This window comes from Kogia breviceps, chromosome 10 (assembly GCF_026419965.1).
Source record: "Kogia breviceps isolate mKogBre1 chromosome 10, mKogBre1 haplotype 1, whole genome shotgun sequence".
NCBI classification, from domain to species: Eukaryota; Metazoa; Chordata; class Mammalia; order Artiodactyla; family Physeteridae; genus Kogia; species Kogia breviceps.
The window spans coordinates 77,166,700-77,183,931 of NC_081319.1; the positions used below are offsets into that span (position 1 = coordinate 77,166,700).

Sequence of the window (17,232 nt, forward strand, 5' to 3'; positions counted from 1 at the left end):
TTGATGGTTTTGGAGATGGTGATGATGCTAGTGGGGGATGGTGGTGGGTTGATGATAAACAATCACATTCCCACGTCCTTATTCTTACAAAACCCTTTCATGGCCATTATCTCATGTGAGTCCATCAAGGCAGAAATTATACCCATTTTATGAAGTAGAAGAATGAGGGGGTGGTTAAGACTCTGCACTTCCAATGCAAGGGGTGCGGGTTTGATCCCTGGTCAGGGAACTTGGATCCCACATGCTGGGCGGCCAAAAAAAAAAAGAGGTATTTTTAAAAATTTATTTATTTTTAAAATTTTTATATTATATTGGAGTATAGTTGATGAACAATGTTGTGTTAGTTTCAGGTGCACAGCAAAGTGATTCAGTTATACTTATACATGTATCCACTCTTTTTCAAATTCTTTTCCCATTTAGGTTATTAAAGAATATTGAGCAGAGTTCCCTGTGCTATTCAGTAGGTCCTTGCTGGTTATCTATTTTATTTTGTTTTATTTTAAAATATTGATCAATTGATTGATGTACTGTGTGGCATGTGGGATATTTGTTCCCTGACCAGGGATCGAACCTGTGCCCTCTGTATTGGAAACGCGGGGTCTTAACCACTGGACTGCCAGGGAAGTCCCTGGTTATCTATTTTAAATATAGCAGTGTGTACATGTCAGAATGAGGTATTTAAAAACAAAATAAAACAAACCTGGACCATCTCTACCTCACTATCTCATGGAACTCCATTTAATCTTTGGGGGAAAACGTGGGTGAAGAGGGTCCTGAAGTGGGTATCTCTCTTCCCGTCCCTGAGTGGGAGTGCTGCCCAGCTGTGTCCAGCTATGATATGACTGTGACCTCACGCCTCTATCCCAGGAGAGGGCCCACAATGCCTGCCCCGGTCCATTCTCCATCTCGGCCACTCTGAGCATGCCCGGTGTGTGGGTTGCAACCTTACTGCTTCTGAGGTTTTGACTCAGTGGGTCTCATACGTTGTCCCATTCCAGTTACTCCTCCCAATTACTGAGGTAACAGACGAGGGGACTGGAACCCAGAAGAATCAACGTGCCTCAGATCACACCATTAGAAAGTGCCGTGCAGACTCTGAGGTCTGCCCCCAGCAGGAGGAATTCCTGCATCACTTCTTCCAGCCAAGCTGCCTCCTCCTCTCCACATACCAGGTGCCAGAACACAGCTGTCTCTTCCTTGCTCCCCCAACCCAGGCAAGCTGTCCTGGGTGGGGCTGAGCTGGGTGGGGCCGCCCTGGGTAGTGTCCAGTGAGGCTGTAGCCCCTGCAGGCAAATTCAGCTGGACACTGATGCTAAGCGGTAGTCCCTACTGGTGAGAGCTGGGCTGCTGCCCATTGCTGGGCGGTGGGGGACTGGGAGGGTCGGAAGTGTCAGGTTTGGGTGGATCAAGGTCCCTGAAAAGAAAACTTAGAATTGCCCAGGGAAGAACTCCTATTGGATTGAGGCAGAGGAGTTAGGGAATGCCAGGTGACTGAGAGTGCACAGGAGGAGGGGGTGACTAGAGGAAGGGAGGGTTCAGGGGACAGTAAAGAGTCCCTGGAGGCTGGGAATGGAGAGCTGTAGGTCCCAGCCCCAAATTTACTCTTGCCTTGGCTGTTTGTCTCCATCTGTGCTATGGTGAGTGTCCTCCTGCCCCAGCCACCCTTCCCAAAGAAAGGGCATCTGGAAAGCAAAAATGACCCGTGAACTGAGATCTGGGGGCAGGAGGGTATAAACTGAAGCGGGGTTTAAATCCTGCCCACCTCATGTCTTTGCCAGGCGAGGAGGGAGCAGGAAAGGCAAGCCTAGAGTCTAGATCGCCTTGGAAGTCACCGGCCATGCCCACTCTGCTAGTCCCGCTGCTGCTACGGACACTGCTGGCCCGCCTGCTGCTGCCTGCTGCCCGCCTGGCCCGCCGGCACTTCCTGCCCCTGCTGCGCCGGCTGGCCCACCGCCTGGGCTCTCAGGATATGCGAGAGGCTTTGCTGGGCTGTCTGTTGTTTGTCCTCAGCCAGAGACACCCGTCGGATGCTGGGGAGGCCTCCAGAGTGGCCCGCCTGGAGAGGAGAGACAGGCTAGCCTCCCAAAAATGAGGCCGTGAATCCTGGTAGCAGCTGTATCCGCTGAAACGCTTTCTTTGGGAGTAAGACAGTCCTGGCCCCATCACTGACTGCAGCCTGCCCAGTGGGCAGAAGACATGGTGGGGGACTGAGCATGAGAGGGGGCTGGCCAGGACATGCCTCCCCACTCCCCCTACTCCCAGCAGAGATGACTGGAAGGATGCTCTGCATTTAGCAGAAAATCCATCACTATCCCTCCCTCCCTGCCCCTGCATTCTTCCCAATAACTTTTCTTTTCTTTCTTTCTTTTTCTTTTTTTTCTTTTTTTTTGGCCGCACAGCACGTGGGATCTTAGTGTCCGACCAGGGATCGAATCTGCGCCCCCTGCATTGGAAGTGCAGAGTCTTAACCACTGGACCACCAGGGAATTCCCATCTTTTAAATTTTTTTTCCAAGAACTTTTCTAATTACCTCTGGCCTGTGAGGGGAGAGGAACTGACTCTCCTCCTTCCACCACCCCCACCCGCAGGCAAATGGGGACATGAGGTCCAATGAGGGACAATGCTTAACCCTGGGACAATGGACAATTTAGCTAATCCAGACTGTCTTTGACTCGTGATTTACCAAGTAGTAAGACCTTGGTTCCCTAGGGAGTCAGTGCTGCCTCCAAAGCCCAGCATGCAGCAGGTGCTCAATAAATATTTGTTGCTTTAAATGCCTGGGATGCCTTTGACTGTCTTTGTCACACTCCTGCACTGCATGACAGTCGAACCTGTCCAGAGGGTGGGGTGAGGAAACAATCCAAGGCTTCCTTTTGCTACCTATTCCATTGTCCCTCTCGGTTTGTACGTTCTCTTGCCTAATTTGAGTATATTACACTGTAAACCGGCAGTCTTGGGTCTGCCTGGCCAGCTCAGGGTAAGGAGGTAAACGTCCTCCAGCAAGTGTGGACACTCTTCGCAGCTAGTGGTGTGGGGAGAGGGAGATTTGTTTGCTGAGGGACCCTGTGAGCAGCCGCCCGGAGGAGCAGTGTATAAATGCATACCCCTGAGGGGTCCTCTGCTCAGGATGGGATCTAAGGGGTAGGGGGTAGATGGGGTGTGATCTGAGGAATTCACCTATTTCCCCTGCCCAGTGGGAGGCCCCTCGGGGATCAAATAAGAGCTGTCAGAGGCATTTGCATGCCAGCCTCCGGATAATTTGCTTACGGTTCCCATGCAATACTCTTCTCTTCTACCCTCCTCCAGCGAGTCCTGGGCTCTCGGTTCAAAGGGGGAAAGTGAGGAGTACAGGCTCCTTTCAGGACCCTCATCCCGTTAGCATACCCCTCAGAAGGTTGGCCTGGGGGAAGAACCGAGACCAGAGCTGTGGGCCCCCAAGCCGGCCCTGCGGGCCTTTCCGCCAGACCCCCGCCTCCCCACAATCCGGCACCATCTGCTTCCTCCCGGAGTCCTGAAAAGCCAGTGCACGTGCTCGGCCCCCTCGGGAAGGTGGCCCGGGGGAGGGGCGGGGGGAAGGGGATTCGAACCCCAGGTCCCCTCCAGGGTCACGGGAGCCTTTATTTATTTATTTCGCCCGCTCCGGGTCTCCCCTCCCGCCGGCCTTCCGGAGCGCTCCTCACTCCCGAACGGCGCCGGCGGGACCGAGCCGGCCGCGGGGCGCGGGGCTGGCGCCGGGATCGCACGTTGCAGCCCCTTTGCCGCCCGGCGGCATAGACAGGTCAGACTCGGCGCGGACTGCGGTTTCCGGCCACGACGACGGCCCCAGTCCCGAAGTGAGGAGGCCGAACGGGGACCAGGGGCCGACTGGCCTGTGAATTTCCGTCCGCGCTCCCCGACTCCGGATGTCCCCTCCGAAGTCCCTGCAGGTGAGCTGGGAGCAGAGGCGGGGCCGCGGCGAGGGGGCGGGGTCTGCGCGGGTGGGGCGGGGCGGAGAGCGGAGCGCGCGGAGCTCGTGGGGCGGGGGAAATCAACGGAGTCTGCATCTGCGGTTTTTGGCGGAGGAAATCATTTTCCCAGACTTTGGAGGCCGTGGTGAGATGACTACCCTACCCTAACCACCTTCAGTTGTCTCCAAGGTCGGAGACCTTCCCAGAGCAGAGGATAGGGGCAGAGGTCTGAGAAATGAAGCTGGAAAACCAAGCCCAGTCTTCTTGAACCCTGATCCCCGTACACACCCACAAGAAAGGTGAGGGACTTGAGGTGTCCGACCCTGAGAGGGCCGGATTCTGGCTTTAGTTTAGTTGATGTTTTGTTCATCATGGATTTTTTTTTTTGCATTAACTTTGATTTTTAAAAAAATATTGCCTTTAAACATTATTTATCTGGATTCTGGAATATTTGGGCGCCCCCTTAAATATTGCGACTCAGGCAAGTTGCATCTCTGGCCTCTTCCCTAGTCCCAGCCTGCCAGAGGGCCACGGAAATAGAGTCGCAAACAGGACTAAGAACATAACTGTCATGAGACGCGTTGGTGACAAACTGCGGAGCCTAGCAAACCCACTTCCAGCAAACACAGATGGAGGCAGGGCTGGGGAAGTATAGGACTGGTTATGTGAGGTGATGAGGAAGGCTTGGGGCCTGGAAGGGGGAGGAGGGAATCAGGGCAAGCCAGAGGCTCAAATAGGTGGGGGATCCGGTGGGGGTGGGGTGCAGCTGGATCAGCCCTTCACACCCTACCCCTGTACCCGGGACCTGAGGGAGCCAAAAGATTGGGCAGAGGGTGACAAGGACTGGCTGGGCCTAGAGGGCACAGGCCACTGTGAGTCGGGCTCCAAGGCTGTCCAGCAGAGGGCCCTGGCACCCAGCAACCATCTCTGCATAGGGAGGTGGCTCTGGAGGGGTGTGGGTGCTGGCTGGGGGCCCAGGCGGGGAGAGTGCCAGACAGGCTTCTGTCCAGCAATAACAGCCCTGGCTATTGCCATCTAGTGAGCAGGCTGAGCTTCAGCGGGGGTGGAGAGGAAAAACCAGCCTTCCGCTGTCTGGCCTGTGACCCTCACCATTTCCCTCCAGTTTCTTTCCACTTCCAGCCCCCTTTGCACACAGCTGCAGCCAATGGCCACCAGCCTGGGGGATCCATTTGACCACTAAGGCCTGCCACCTCCACAGACTTAGAGACGGGAAATGAGGATGGGGAGAGAGACAGGGGCTGAGCAAAAGGGGAGAAGAGTGCCAGGAGAGGAAGAGAGAGGCTGGACAAACACAGGGTAGGAATGGGGGGAGGGAGACCCAGACATGAAGCTGCCCTCAAGGCATGGGGCAGTGCCTAGAAAAATACCACTCATACCCCTCTTCCTGCCCTCTGTTTGGTTAAGATCGGGAGATGTTGGTGTGTCATGTCTCTGTGGGGTCCTGAGCCAGTAGGCTGGGAACAGCCCTTCTGAGTATCTTGGGGTGCGTCCACTGATCAATCCTAAGTAGAAAAACTACCCTTCCCCTCAGAGCCCAGTCTGTTCTCTGCGGAGAAGGTGGGACTCTGCCTTATCCCTATGATGCTAACATCATAAGGATAGATGCTAATTAGATGCTAATTAGCATAGATGCTAATTGTTAATTAGTATCCCCGGCTTCTCCAGGGTACAGGCCTCTTGGGTAACCGGGGCAAGGGGGTGGGGGGTGGATTGGATTTTCTGTCCTTAGCATCTCTCTAGCCTTTGGATTGTCCTATAATGAGGGCTGCTGTAGGGGCAGTGATCCTCCCGTCCCCCAGATTTACTGACCAACGAAAAAGGAGGGAATCCTTCCCCCTCCCTTGGAAGTACAAGAAGGACTGATCATTCCTCAGCATGCCCACCCCCTTCCTCCTCAGCCAGGGAGGATGTGGGGCTCCGCAAGGCTTCCACCTCTGAGTATCAGTACCGTAGGATTCACTCAGGCTACAAGCCTGTTCCGGACTTTTTCTCTTCCCGTTGCCAGCTGTGCCTCAGCTTTTCCAATATTCTGGATTTAGAAAGGGTGAATCATGAGAGGGCTACAGGGCTGTCGCTCACCCCTCCACGCCACACACATCCGTCTCTAAGTCAAAGTTGTGGGTGAGCGGATCTGTGTGGAAAACCCAGGCCACATATCATGCTGATTCCGTTGGAGGGATTCCCCGGCATGGGGGCTGGGGATAGTCTGACTCGAAGAAAGTGGCACTGAAAAGGGAAGGGGGCGCTGGAAAGGAAAAAGGTGCAGTGTGAAAGAGAGTGGTGTGGGAGGGGGCTTGGGGAGCCATAACAGAACGTCTGAGATGGTGTAGGGGCGACGGAGGGGCCGTCTGGATCTGTCTGAGCAGGTTTGTCGCTGGGAGAGTCCCGAGACAGCTGTGTAGGAGTTTGTGTAACCCCAGCGAGGAGACCAGGGGTACCCAGTGTGCTGCTATACCCTCCAGCCCCACGTGCTCCGTGATGGGGCAGGGTTTGGCGTGGCAGGGCCCCCAGAGGTCCTATCTACAGAAATAGTACAAGGTGTAGGCCAGGCGGCGGAGGGTCTCGGGTCGGGGGTCCGTTTGAGCCGGCAGCCGGCGTGCGGGGGGCGGGGGCGGGGCCGCGGCGGACGCCGGAGAGCGGATGAGGGCCGGGGCGGGCCGGGGCGCGCCGGGGCGGGGCGAACGGAGGGCGGGTTTGAATGTGCTCAGGCGGGCGCGGGAAGTGGCAGGGAGAGCGCGCAAACCTCCACGCGGGAGGACTCCTTCCCAGCAGGTGCTACCCGGGGACTGGGGGCCGGGGAACCGGGGGCCGGGGGTCGCCGGGGTGGAAGGCGCCGCTTGCCGCCTGCCACGAGAGCAGGGAGGCCGGGCCTGGCAGCTGCGCGGCCGGGAGAGGGGACGCGGGGTGGGCCCCTGGGCCCACCCCGCCCCCGCGCTGAGCGTGCGGAGTCGCGCCGCACGTGGCGCGCCGAGGCCCGGGCGCAGGGGCACCTTGCCGGGACCCGGACCCGAGCGGGCGTGGACGACCTGGCTCCCGGGCCTGAAACCGGCTGTCGCCGAGCTGACCTCTGTCTGCAAGGGGCGGGCGAGTTGAAGGTTAATCTCGATCAATTCTTGTCGTTGATACTGGGGAGGGCCTGCACCGTTAACTGCGCTGGGTGCAGGGAATGGGGAAGAGGGCACGCGGAATGGAGGTGGAGGAGCTGTCTCTTTAACCCCCGCCTTCTATTGGTCGAACTCATGTACCTGGCCTCCCTCCCTGGGCGCGTCCTCATTTATTCCCGAAGAGAGGACCCTTGCATCACTCAGAGAAAGAACAAAGACATACCCCACATTTTCTTCCCAGGGTAGAGCTGTGGTGGACGAGGGCTGGTCCCATCCCTGCCCCTCACCCCTCTCGGGGCCGCCCCTTTGCCCATTCCTCTCGATCACCTCCAGACCTTCCTGCCTTGTCCTCCTGCCTGTGTGAGCTCTCCTTGCCAGGATGCGTGTGTAATGGGGTGGGGGAGTGCCTTACAGCTGACACGTAGTTCAGGCTGGAGGTGACCTCGACCCCTACCTTATTTTTAACCCCTTAGTTGGAGTAGAGTTACCCTATCTCCCAGTATAGGAGGCTGGATGGGAAGCAGCCTTTATACTTCCCTCCCCACCCCAGAAGGAGCCTTGAGTAAGCTGCACATTGAGTTTGATTTCCAGCTCACCCATTCACTAACTCTGTTACCTTTGGCAAATTACTCAACCTCTCTGAACTTCAGCTGTCTTCGTCTGTTCTAGTGGAGACAGTTTTGTACTAGCTTATTAAGGGCAGGAGAAGGTATCTCCAGGTAGTGGCTGGCCCCTTGTGGGATCCAAGGAAGTGGTGAATTTGATGCTACCACAGGGGTGTCTCTAGAAGCTGCGGTGCATGAGAGGTGTTTGGGCCGTGGGGTTGGGGAGGTGCTCAGTTCGGTGGCTGCTTTCAAGGCCTCATCTCGGCAGGCCAAGGCATGGCTGAGGAACACCAGATGCTCTGAGCTGGTATCAGATCCCTGATTGCTGCTGGGCAAAGGCAGACAAAAACAAAATACCTGGGCAGGTCGGCTGAACGTCAGGATGTGGGCAGGGGGAGCGGGCTGCCCCTGGAGTTGAATTTTGCCCAGGACTGGGGTGAGCAGTTGAGAACAGAGAGCAAGGGTGTAGCAGAAAGAAATACTCCTCGGAGCCTAAGAGAGATTTTACTGAGGAAGGGGAGATAATCTATTCTCACCGCCCCCCCCCCCCCCCCCCCCCCCCCCCCGCCCGCCATCTCCCGCCTGCTTTGAAGCTGCACATGCTCTTTACTGCCAGGAATCTTGCCTGTGGCGGGTGAGGGTGGAGCACAGGTTAGGATGAGGTGAGACACTGGGGATTCCCCTCACCTTCTCTGCCCACACCCCAGGGTAGAGCCCTCTCGTTCTCATCCTTCTAGAAAATGTATAAACTGTCATTCACCACTGTCCCAGTGCCTAGAACTGCCTGGCTGGCATGCAGAGGTCTTCGGTAAATATTTGTGGAAAGGAAGAGCGCCTCCATGTGGAGCTATGTGGGTCTGCTCCTCCCCTCCCTGTCCTATGGCCCAGATGTGGGCTGAGGGGCTGAGGAAGGCCTTGGAGAGGCTGGAGTTTACCCAGGGAGAGATTGAGAGGAATTATTGGGGGGGGGGGGTAGAAAGGCCCATCAAGGTCCTTTCTTGGGGTCCCCAGGGCTGTGGTCTCAGGCTGGGTCCTGGAGCACTGGCTGCACCTGTGAGTTGACCCACCCCCTCAGCTCCCCTGCTGAGACTACTGGCTGTCTTATCTCCCAAGGTACAGGGCTGGATTTTATCTCCCTGGTTGTGTTTATGCGGAGGCTTCTCGGAATGGGGCTGCTCCCTCCCACAGTGAGGCCTGGGGGGTTCTCTCCTGATATGCCCTGTGCAGCCACCTTCATTCTGGACCCTTACTCAGGAGGAGCCCATGGACAAGGCCTGCTGCCTGAGCCTGAGCTAGGACCACCTCCCACGGACCGCCCGGGCCCCCTCTGCCCCCACCCTTCTGCTGGCAAGTCTGGGCAAGTCTGAGTGCTGGTCCAGGTGGGCAAGGAAGCCAGTCCTCGCCCAAAACGGTAGAGCTGGCTCCAGAGCTAGGCCCACACGTTGGGGACACGCCAGCACACGCCTGCCTGGCTTTCTGTGCCATCCGAGGGAAAGCTGTTTCCTCTGCTGGTGCCAGGGAGCCTCTCCCTGCCCGAGCAGGGAAGGGATACTGAGGGAGGAGCCTGGGTTCCTGGGGACTAGGCAGCCTCTCCTCCCACTCCTCCAGTCTTCCCTCCAACTTTGTTCTCAGAAAGGGGAAGAGGACAGGGGCCTGGGGGTGAGGCCCAGAGGCCTCAGGCCCCAAGCTGTCTGGTTGGTTCCCTCCCTGGTGTCTTTTGTTCCCAGGCTGCCTGCTGCCCTATCCCAGCACCCCCATCTGGTGGCAGCTCTCTGAACAGGATGGGATGACCCTGTGGCCAGGACTGGGGGTCAGGGGAGAGGCTGGGTCCCCACTCTCATCCTGAAGTGTGTTCCTGGAAGACTGGCCAGGAACCAGGGAGCCTCTGGGCAGTGGCTGGAAAGGATGGTGAGGGTGCCACCAGCAGAGAGGCTGGAGTCTGGGGTGCCCCCAGGAGGGGACAGGCTCTCCAAAGCCCACCCTAGCCATGAGCCCAGGGGCTCCCTGGGAGTGCAGAGAGGTCAGACTTGCAGAGAGAGCTGGGGAGGGAGGCCTCGCTGGTTGCTGGTTTGGCCTCGGTCACCACCCCTGAGGAGGCTGCTGCTGCTGCTGCTGCTGCTGCTGCTGCAGCAGCGGATCTGTTTGTTTTGTGTCCTCCCTCCTCCCTCCCCCCTCCCCCTATCCTCTTGCTCTTATCTCCTTTCTGTTCCCCTCCTCCTGTGGCCACTTCCATTGTCATCACTGTCCCTGACCCCTCCCGCTGTCTCCCCTGCCTTTAACTGTTCTCTCCCTCCCAACCATACCTCCTCCTTCCCTCCTGCTCTCCACCCTCCTGTTTCCCTGCTTACAAACTGCTTCAACTGCTGGATAAAAATAGCGGTGGCAGTGGCCAGGCCAGGCCGGGAGCCAGGTAGAGCCTGAGCAGGCAGAGGGGCCCAGTGGGCCAGGCCCAAGGGGTCAGAGGGAGCAGTCGTGAGAGGCAGGGCTGGGAGTGGGGCCTTCTGGACTTTTCAGCCTGCCCGTTCTGTCTGCCCTGCCCTCCTCACCCCGCCACCAAGAGTCTGAAGAGGCCTGTGGGGAAGCAGGGCCAAGACAGGACCTCACACTGCTTCTGCCCCCAGCAAGCACCGGAGGGAGGAAGCTATCAGCCAGGCATAACCAAGAACGCCATCACCATGACAACCAGTCACCAGCCTCAGGACAGGTACTGGTGGACCTGGGCTCTGAATCCAGGGGAGTGGAAATGGGTCTCCAGGAGGCTGGGTGCCATATCCTTTGGAATTTGGGCTTGCCACCACTGACGGGCCTTCCAGCTATGAGGTAGCTATGAGTCAGGTCTGCATCAGGGGTGGGGGTCCTTCGTGCTGTGGCTGGGTGCTGATGGGGGGGGTGGTCTTCGGTGAGGCCCAGGGTGGTGGGCAGCAGCCCCTCCCTTGCCTGTCAGAGTTTCCATTGTTGCTCTTCAGCAGCTTCCAGCTCCTGCCACCACCGTGAGGAGACATCTGGCAGCACACCTCCTTTCTGAGCTGGCCGGCTGGCAGGGCTCGCCTCTGCCTCACCCTTTCACTTCCCCACCTCCGGAGCCTAGGAGTTCCCTCCAGTTAGACCTGCATCCATGATCATGCATGTGGGGGAAGAGATTGTAGCTGGATTCAAGTTCTCCCAGGAATCTAGGCCCCAAGAAAGTTGACGAAGCCGTGCCTGGGGTCCAAAACAGCCTTCCACCCAGGCCCCCCAGTCCCATCACTGCTCCCCTGCCCTTCCTGTCCCCGTGTGCCAAAGGCCATGGAACTAGGCCACTTCTAGCTGTGGGACCTTGGGCACATAGCTTTAGCTCTCTGAGATCATCTCCCACCTGTAAAAGAGATGTGAGGTTTACCTGGGTGGGAGGGAATTTAAGGACACATAGTAAGTACAGGCCCCAAGCTGTCTGGTTGGTTCCCTCCCCGGTGTCTTTTGTTCCCGGGCTTCCTGCTGCCCTATCCCAGCACCCCCCATCTGGTGGCAGCTCTCTGAACCCCTTCCCCTTCTCCATTGGCCTTGTGGCACTCATCCAGCCCCACTCTGGCCCTCTGTCCTGTGGGACCTTGGCTGGGGATTCTCCCTTCCTTTGGGCCTCTCTACCAAGGCCTCACCTCTCTTCCTCAAGGTGGGGAATATATGAGGGAGATGGGGGTGCTGCACTTGTCAGGGCTCAGACCCACCCACTTGGGGTGCTTACCCAGGCCTCCACCCGCTGCGGCCAGGCCCTGCACTCTGGCTAGGCCCGTCTCCTCATTGCCTTGGGCTTGTCCCTGCCAGCTCTGTGAAGAAAGCAGGTGTGGGCTCTGGGGAAAGTATGGCAGACACATCTGGAGACCACAGTGGGAGGGCCCAGGGCTGCCTGGGGAAAGCTGTCCCATCCCAGATAGGCCCTGAGGTGTAGGGCTTGGGGCAGTGACCTGGCCCAGGCTGGGTGGTGCTTATTTACACTCTGGGGCCCAGATGACGTCCAGTGGCCTGGACCCTCCTGGCCTCCCCTACGTGGTGCAACCTACAAAGCTGGTTCTGTCTAGGCCAGGAAAAAACAGTTCCCTCGCTTCCCAGATGTCCCAAGTCTCCCTGCCTGCCTGCCCTCCTAGATCCAGAATGGTTTGGGAGTTTTCTGACCTCAGAATCCTCTTTGGAGAGCCACACAGCCCTGCCCTGACAGTGTAATCACTTCCAGCCTGCCTGGCCAGGGTGGAAGACTTGTGTTTGCTTTCTCACTCACCCTCCCACCCCTAGCCTTTAGCAGGATTTCCAAAACCACCTCCAGATGTGTGGGTCACACTGGTTCCCAAGCCTGCAACATCCCCTGAGTCTTTGGGGCTGAGAATGGTCCTTTTGGCCATGCCCTTCGGTCCTGTGTCCCTGGTCCCCTTCCCCCTCGGGACTCTTCTGTGCCCTCTCCCCCATCCCAGGCCACCTCTCCCTCCACATACACAAATAGGAGGACGCATGCCCTGTGCTCTGGGACAGCTGGAGAGATTGAAGGGGAGGGGGCTGCCCCAGGTTTGATTTGGGAAGGAGGGTGGGATGGTGAGTCACCTGGCTTCACTTTCCTCTCCCATCCCCAGGTACAAAGCCGTCTGGCTTATCTTCTTCATGCTGGGTCTGGGGACGCTGCTGCCCTGGAATTTTTTCATGACAGCCACTGCGGTGAGATGTGGGGGATGGGCTCCCGGGGGCATGTCCACTGGGCACGTAGGGCCTGGATCTGTGCCGTGGGCCCGGGGAGAGAGGTTCTGACACTCCTCTGTGCAACCCTCACAGTATTTCACAAACCGCCTGGACACGTCCCAGAATGCGTCCTTGGTCCCTGCTGAACCGAGCAAGGACATCCAGGCTTCGGCCAGCCCCTCAGCACCCTTGCCAGAGCGGAACTATCTCAGCGCCATCTTCAACAACGTCATGACCTTATGTGCCATGCTGCCCCTACTGCTGTTCACCTGCCTCAACTCCTTCCTGCATCAGAGGTGAGTGCCCGGGCCCCCAGCCTGACCCCTCCTCACTGCCTCCTGCCCTCCCTGGGCTGAGCCCCTGGCTTTACCACCCGTCTCTGCCATCGTGGCCTCTCTGGCAGGATCCCCCAGTCTGTGCGGATCCTGGGCAGCCTGGTGGCCATCCTGTTGGTGTTCCTGGTCACTGCCATCCTGGTGAAGGTGCCCCTGGATGCTACACCCTTCTTTGTCATCACCATGGTCAAGATCATGCTCATTAACTGTAAGCGGGGCTGGGTGGGGACCTGGGCCAGAGGTCTTCCCACATACCTGCCCCTTTCTTTCACACCCACTGCTGGCCAGAGAGAAATCTCTTCCTCCCTCTGGGTGGTCAGGATTCAGAGGTCTGAGCGGGCATGGACCAGGTGTGGGAGGGGAGGCCCTGGGAGTGGGGAGAAAAGGGCCGCTCAGCGTCCATACTTCCTGTGAGGAAAGCAGTAATTACAGGGGCCCCGGCCACCCACCCTGCTCCTCCCACGCCTCTGATGCCCACCCTGTTCCCCAGCGTTCGGTGCCATCCTGCAGGGCAGCCTGTTTGGCCTGGCCGGCCTCCTGCCCGCCAGCTACACAGCCCCCGTCATGAGTGGTCAGGGCCTGGCAGGCTTCTTTGCCTCTGTGGCCATGATCTGCGCCATTGCCAGTAAGTCTTGCCATCTGTCCGCCTGTCGCCCTGGTTGTTGTGGGGAGAAGGGGACGGGGCCTGTCTCTGATCGCTGACACCCTCCACCCCAGGTGGCTCGGCGCTGTCGGAAAGTGCCTTCGGCTATTTTATCACAGCCTGTGGGGTTATCATTTTGACGATCGCCTGTTATCTGGGCCTGCCGAGTCTGGTGAGCTCTTGGAGAACACCAGGTTTGGGGTTGGGGTGTAGGGCGGGTCCAGGACTCCAGATCAAGGGTGTTCTGGGTATGAAACCTGGGGGAGGTGGAAATTCTGGAGATTCTGCTTCTGAATCCACCTTCCTGGTCTCCCTCACTTGATAGGAATTCTACCGCTATTACCAGCAACTCAAGCTCGAAGGGCCTGGGGAGCAGGAGACCAAGCTGGACCTCATTAGCAAAGGTCTGAAGAGCCTGAGGAAGCTGGGGTGGAGGACAGTCTGACCAGCAGGGAGGCAGCATAAGCTAAGGGCAAGAATGAGCATGCTGCAGTGATGCCAGAGGCGAGAGGGACAAGGGATGGGGTGAGGGGTAACAATAGTAACTAGGGGCCGGGATAGAGAAGCCGGGGGGAGATTCTGGGTGGCCTTGAATGCCTGAGGACATTGGGAAGCAATTTCAGATTCTTGGACAGGGCGTAACCTGACGTGAGGCTCCTGGGAGAGGTCAGGGAACTTGCACTGTGGGAGTTCAGAGCCCGTCTGGGCTAAGTGTCAGGGCGTGGCTGTGCACTGGTTAAGGGAATGTCCACCCCCAGCTGACCCCAGCCCCTTTGGGGATTGTGTCATCTGTTGCTCTGTCCTTCCCACAACTTGAAGATCCTTCTACAACCTGTCACCCCCCAGGAGAGGAGTCAAAAGCAGGCCAAGAGGAGGCTGGAGTTTCAACCCCCAACTCTCAGCCCGCCAACGAAAGCCACTCTGTCTGCGCCATCCTCAAAAACGTATGTGGGGCTTGGGCATCCTGCTTTCTACCCCTCACCCTCTTTCTCTCCTTTTGTTCCGTTCCCCACCCCACCCTCCCCCTTTCTGGCACTGCCCATCCTCTCCCTTTCTTTTCTTTTTTAAAAAAAAATTAATTATTTATTTATTTTGGCTGCTCCGGGTCTTAGTTGCGGCACATGGGATCTTTGTTGCATCGTGCAGGCTTCTTGGTTGCATCATGCATGTGGGATCTAGTTCCCTGACCAGGGATGGAACCCAGGCCCCCTGCATTGGGAGTGCGGAGTCTTACCCACTGGACCACTGGGGAAGACCCCATTCCCTCCCTTCCCTGGATTCTCGTGTGTGTGTGTGTGTGTGTGTGTGTGTGTGTGTGTGTGTGCGCGCGCGCGCGCGTGTGTTGGGGAATCTTGGTTATTTAATGACGCACAGCCGCCATGAAGACACAGATCTGAGTCCCTTTCCTCCAGATCATAGTCCCGGCTCTCTCCGTCTGCTTCGTCTTCACCATCACCATTGGGCTGTTTCCTGCCGTGGCTGCTGAGGTCAAGTCCAGCATTGCGGGCACCAGTGCCTGGAGTGAGGACCCCATGGGTTCCCAGGACGGGGAAGGACAGGGGCTTCAGCAGGGCGAGGACTCCAGGGGAGGGGAGCCTGGACTGCTGTCTCCCCAGCCAGACTCTCCTGGTCCATTTGCCCTTCCCTGGGCTGGAAGCATCTTCTCCATTTTATAGCTGGGAAAACTGAGTCCCAGTGAGGGTCAGGGTTGTAGATTCTGCCTCTCTTGGACCTGCTAACCATTCCCTAATCTACTCTTTCTCTTCCAGGAGACTACTTCATTCCTGTGTCCTGTTTCTTGACTTTCAATATCTTTGACTGGCTGGGCCGGAGCCTCACAGCCTTCACCATGTGGGTAAGTGAAGGAAGGGGGCACCAAGACCCTGTGAGAGGGGAGAGTCCAGCCTGAGACCCAGAGAGGGAACCAAGAAAGTATGGTGGAAAGGCAACCATGCTCTTTTAAAAACCAAGACACAATCTATGTATAGTAAGGCGTACAAGTTGTAGGTGTACAGCTTAATGACTGTATATACACACACAAGTAAACATACACACCCCCCTGATAAGCATCGCCCAGGTCAAGATATAGAACATGGCCAGCACTCCAGAAGACTCTATCATGTCCCCTCCCAGTCAGTACCCCTGAAAGGTAACTAGGCTTTGAGATTTCAATTCAGATCCTAAGGGACCCCAAATGGAGCTCTGGGGGCCTTGGTTGGAGCCCTGGGGGCCTGGGTGTGCCCTGGGGGCTGACGCAGCCTGACTGAGACACTGCCTGGTCTCCGCAGCCTGGGAAGGACAGCCGCTGGCTGCCGATCCTGGTGCTGGCCCGGCTGGCCTTCGTGCCCCTGCTGCTGCTGTGTAACGTCCATCCCCGCCACAACCTGGCTGTGGTCTTTGAGCACGATGCCTGGTTCATCTTCTTCATGGCTGCCTTCGCCTTCTCCAACGGCTATCTCGCCAGTCTCTGCATGTGCTTTGGGCCCAAGTGAGTGGGGAGTGTGGTGGTCTCAGGAGGGGGCTAGTGCTCCAGTGGGGGACACTCAATAGAGGGAGAGAGGGCAAAAGAAGCTACCTGATCCTGGAGCTCAGGGTTTCCAGGCTGAGAGAGGAGCCTGCTGGCCCTAGGGTCCCAGGCAGTGGTGGGTGGGAGAGGGGTAGGGTGAGGGAGGGGCTCCCAGGGAAATGTAGAGACAGCCCCAGTACACATCCCCCCAAGAGGGGAAGTACGACAGGTGGGTAAGCAGAATTAGATGCTCTGGGTGAAGCGGGGGTAGGGGCCATCCTAAGGTAGGCTCACCCTCCCTCCTTTAGGAAAGTGAAGCCAGCCGAGGCAGAGACAGCTGGAGCCATCATGGCCTTCTTTCTGTCTCTGGGCCTGGCGCTGGGGGCTGTCTTCTCCTTCCTGTTCCGGGCAGTCGTGTGACCGAGGATGGATGGAAGGAAGGATGGCACCGGCTGCCTGCTCCTGCTTTCCTTCTGCTTCAGGGGTGGGCAGGGGTCCTCGAGGTTTTCTCTTCTAGCCGACTTCTGCTGTCTCACGGCCAGTGCTGGGCCCAGCATCCAGGCCTGGAGGAGAGAGCCTCTGAGGATGGACGGTGGGGACATTGTGGGCCTGATGGTCAGAGTTGAGGGAGGGGACACGGCCTCTGTGTCTGTTCATGTGTCCCCCCCCGTCCCCCCGCACTTGGCTCTGATTGATCCCTGCCTGGCAGAGCAGCAGAGGCTCCTAGTCTCAGAGAGTGTGTGTGTCATGTGTCTACCTGTTTGCCTGTACCAGGGGTGGCTAGGGGCCAGAACTGCTTGTTCGGAAGTCTGATATTTCTGCCCCCTTCTCCCCATGTGCCTCTTCCCCCCACCTCTCCATGTTCTTGCCCATCATGAACCCTGTACAGTTGCCATTTTACTGCCTTTTTTTTTTTTTTACACTCAAACCAGATGCCTTCAAAGGCTCTCTGATTAAATAAACTTTTTTTTTTTTTGTTGCCCCTGCTCCATGGCTCCCTGTGTGCTCCAGCCATGGCTTCATGCCCTGGAGAGGCTGGAGGGATGGCAGCCTGAGTCTGGGGGGATGAGCCTGACCCAGATGGGCCTTGGCCAGCACTGGGCCGGGGTCCAAGGTGGGGGGTGGGTGTGGGTGTTGGTCCTCTTAGTCTCAGAGTGACTACAGTACCTCCTGCTGGGGCCGCAGAGGAGGGACAGGCCTGGAGCCAGGACACCCAGACTGTTGGCCGAGATGGAGAAAGGCCATTTTCCTTTGCCGGTTCATCCCTTCTTTCATAAGCCTGGGGGTGGAGACAGTGCCCCATCTTTCTTTTGTCTTCACGGTCACCCCCCTCCACTCTGTCCTCACCCCACAGCCCGAGGACTGAGTTC

General features: G+C 57.6%; 2 protein-coding genes across 18 annotated transcripts; both read left to right on the forward strand.

Annotated features, from left to right (window-relative positions):
- The first annotated feature begins 1,765 nt into the window (after positions 1-1,765).
- On the forward strand, positions 1,766-2,136 carry MYMX (myomixer, myoblast fusion factor). Its single transcript, XM_059076485.2, has one exon. It carries the CDS (start codon positions 1,766-1,768, stop codon positions 2,090-2,092), a length of 327 nt encoding a protein of 108 aa, XP_058932468.1. The 3' UTR covers positions 2,093-2,136.
- Positions 2,137-3,671: 1,535 nt separating this feature from the next.
- Positions 3,672-16,841, forward strand: SLC29A1 (solute carrier family 29 member 1 (Augustine blood group)). Of its 17 annotated transcripts, XM_067006306.1 has the most exons (14): positions 6,700-6,740; positions 8,932-9,056; positions 10,236-10,381; positions 12,276-12,357; positions 12,472-12,674; positions 12,782-12,921; positions 13,204-13,338; positions 13,431-13,528; positions 13,682-13,760; positions 14,176-14,300; positions 14,769-14,877; positions 15,126-15,211; positions 15,645-15,844; positions 16,171-16,841. In XM_067006306.1, the coding sequence occupies exons 3-14, from the start codon at positions 10,353-10,355 to the stop codon at positions 16,280-16,282; spliced, it is 1,398 nt and encodes a 465-aa protein (XP_066862407.1). In that variant the 5' UTR covers positions 6,700-6,740; positions 8,932-9,056; positions 10,236-10,352; the 3' UTR covers positions 16,283-16,841. The 17 variants fall into 17 exon arrangements, with proteins under 17 accessions (XP_058931582.2, XP_058931580.1, XP_066862409.1 ...); XM_059075599.2 differs by lacking the exons at positions 6,700-6,740; positions 8,932-9,056 and adding an exon at positions 3,672-3,926 and having other exon boundaries at positions 10,299-10,381; positions 14,203-14,300; XM_059075597.2 differs by lacking the exons at positions 6,700-6,740; positions 8,932-9,056 and adding an exon at positions 3,908-3,926 and having other exon boundaries at positions 10,299-10,381.
- The last annotated feature ends 391 nt before the right edge of the window (positions 16,842-17,232 follow it).

Excerpts from the sequence above, each read along its gene's own strand:
- MYMX (XM_059076485.2), top strand. The coding sequence starts at position 1,766 with ATGTCTTTGCCAGGCGAGGAGGGAGCAGGAAAGGCAAGCCTAGAGTCT.
- SLC29A1 (XM_067006303.1), top strand. Across the intron at positions 10,382-12,275 it reads AGTCACCAGCCTCAGGACAG|GTACAAAGCCGTCTGGCTTA; the intron begins GTACTGGTGGAC and ends TCCCATCCCCAG. Across the intron at positions 14,878-15,125 it reads TGCGGGCACCAGTGCCTGGA|GAGACTACTTCATTCCTGTG; the intron begins GTGAGGACCCCA and ends TTTCTCTTCCAG.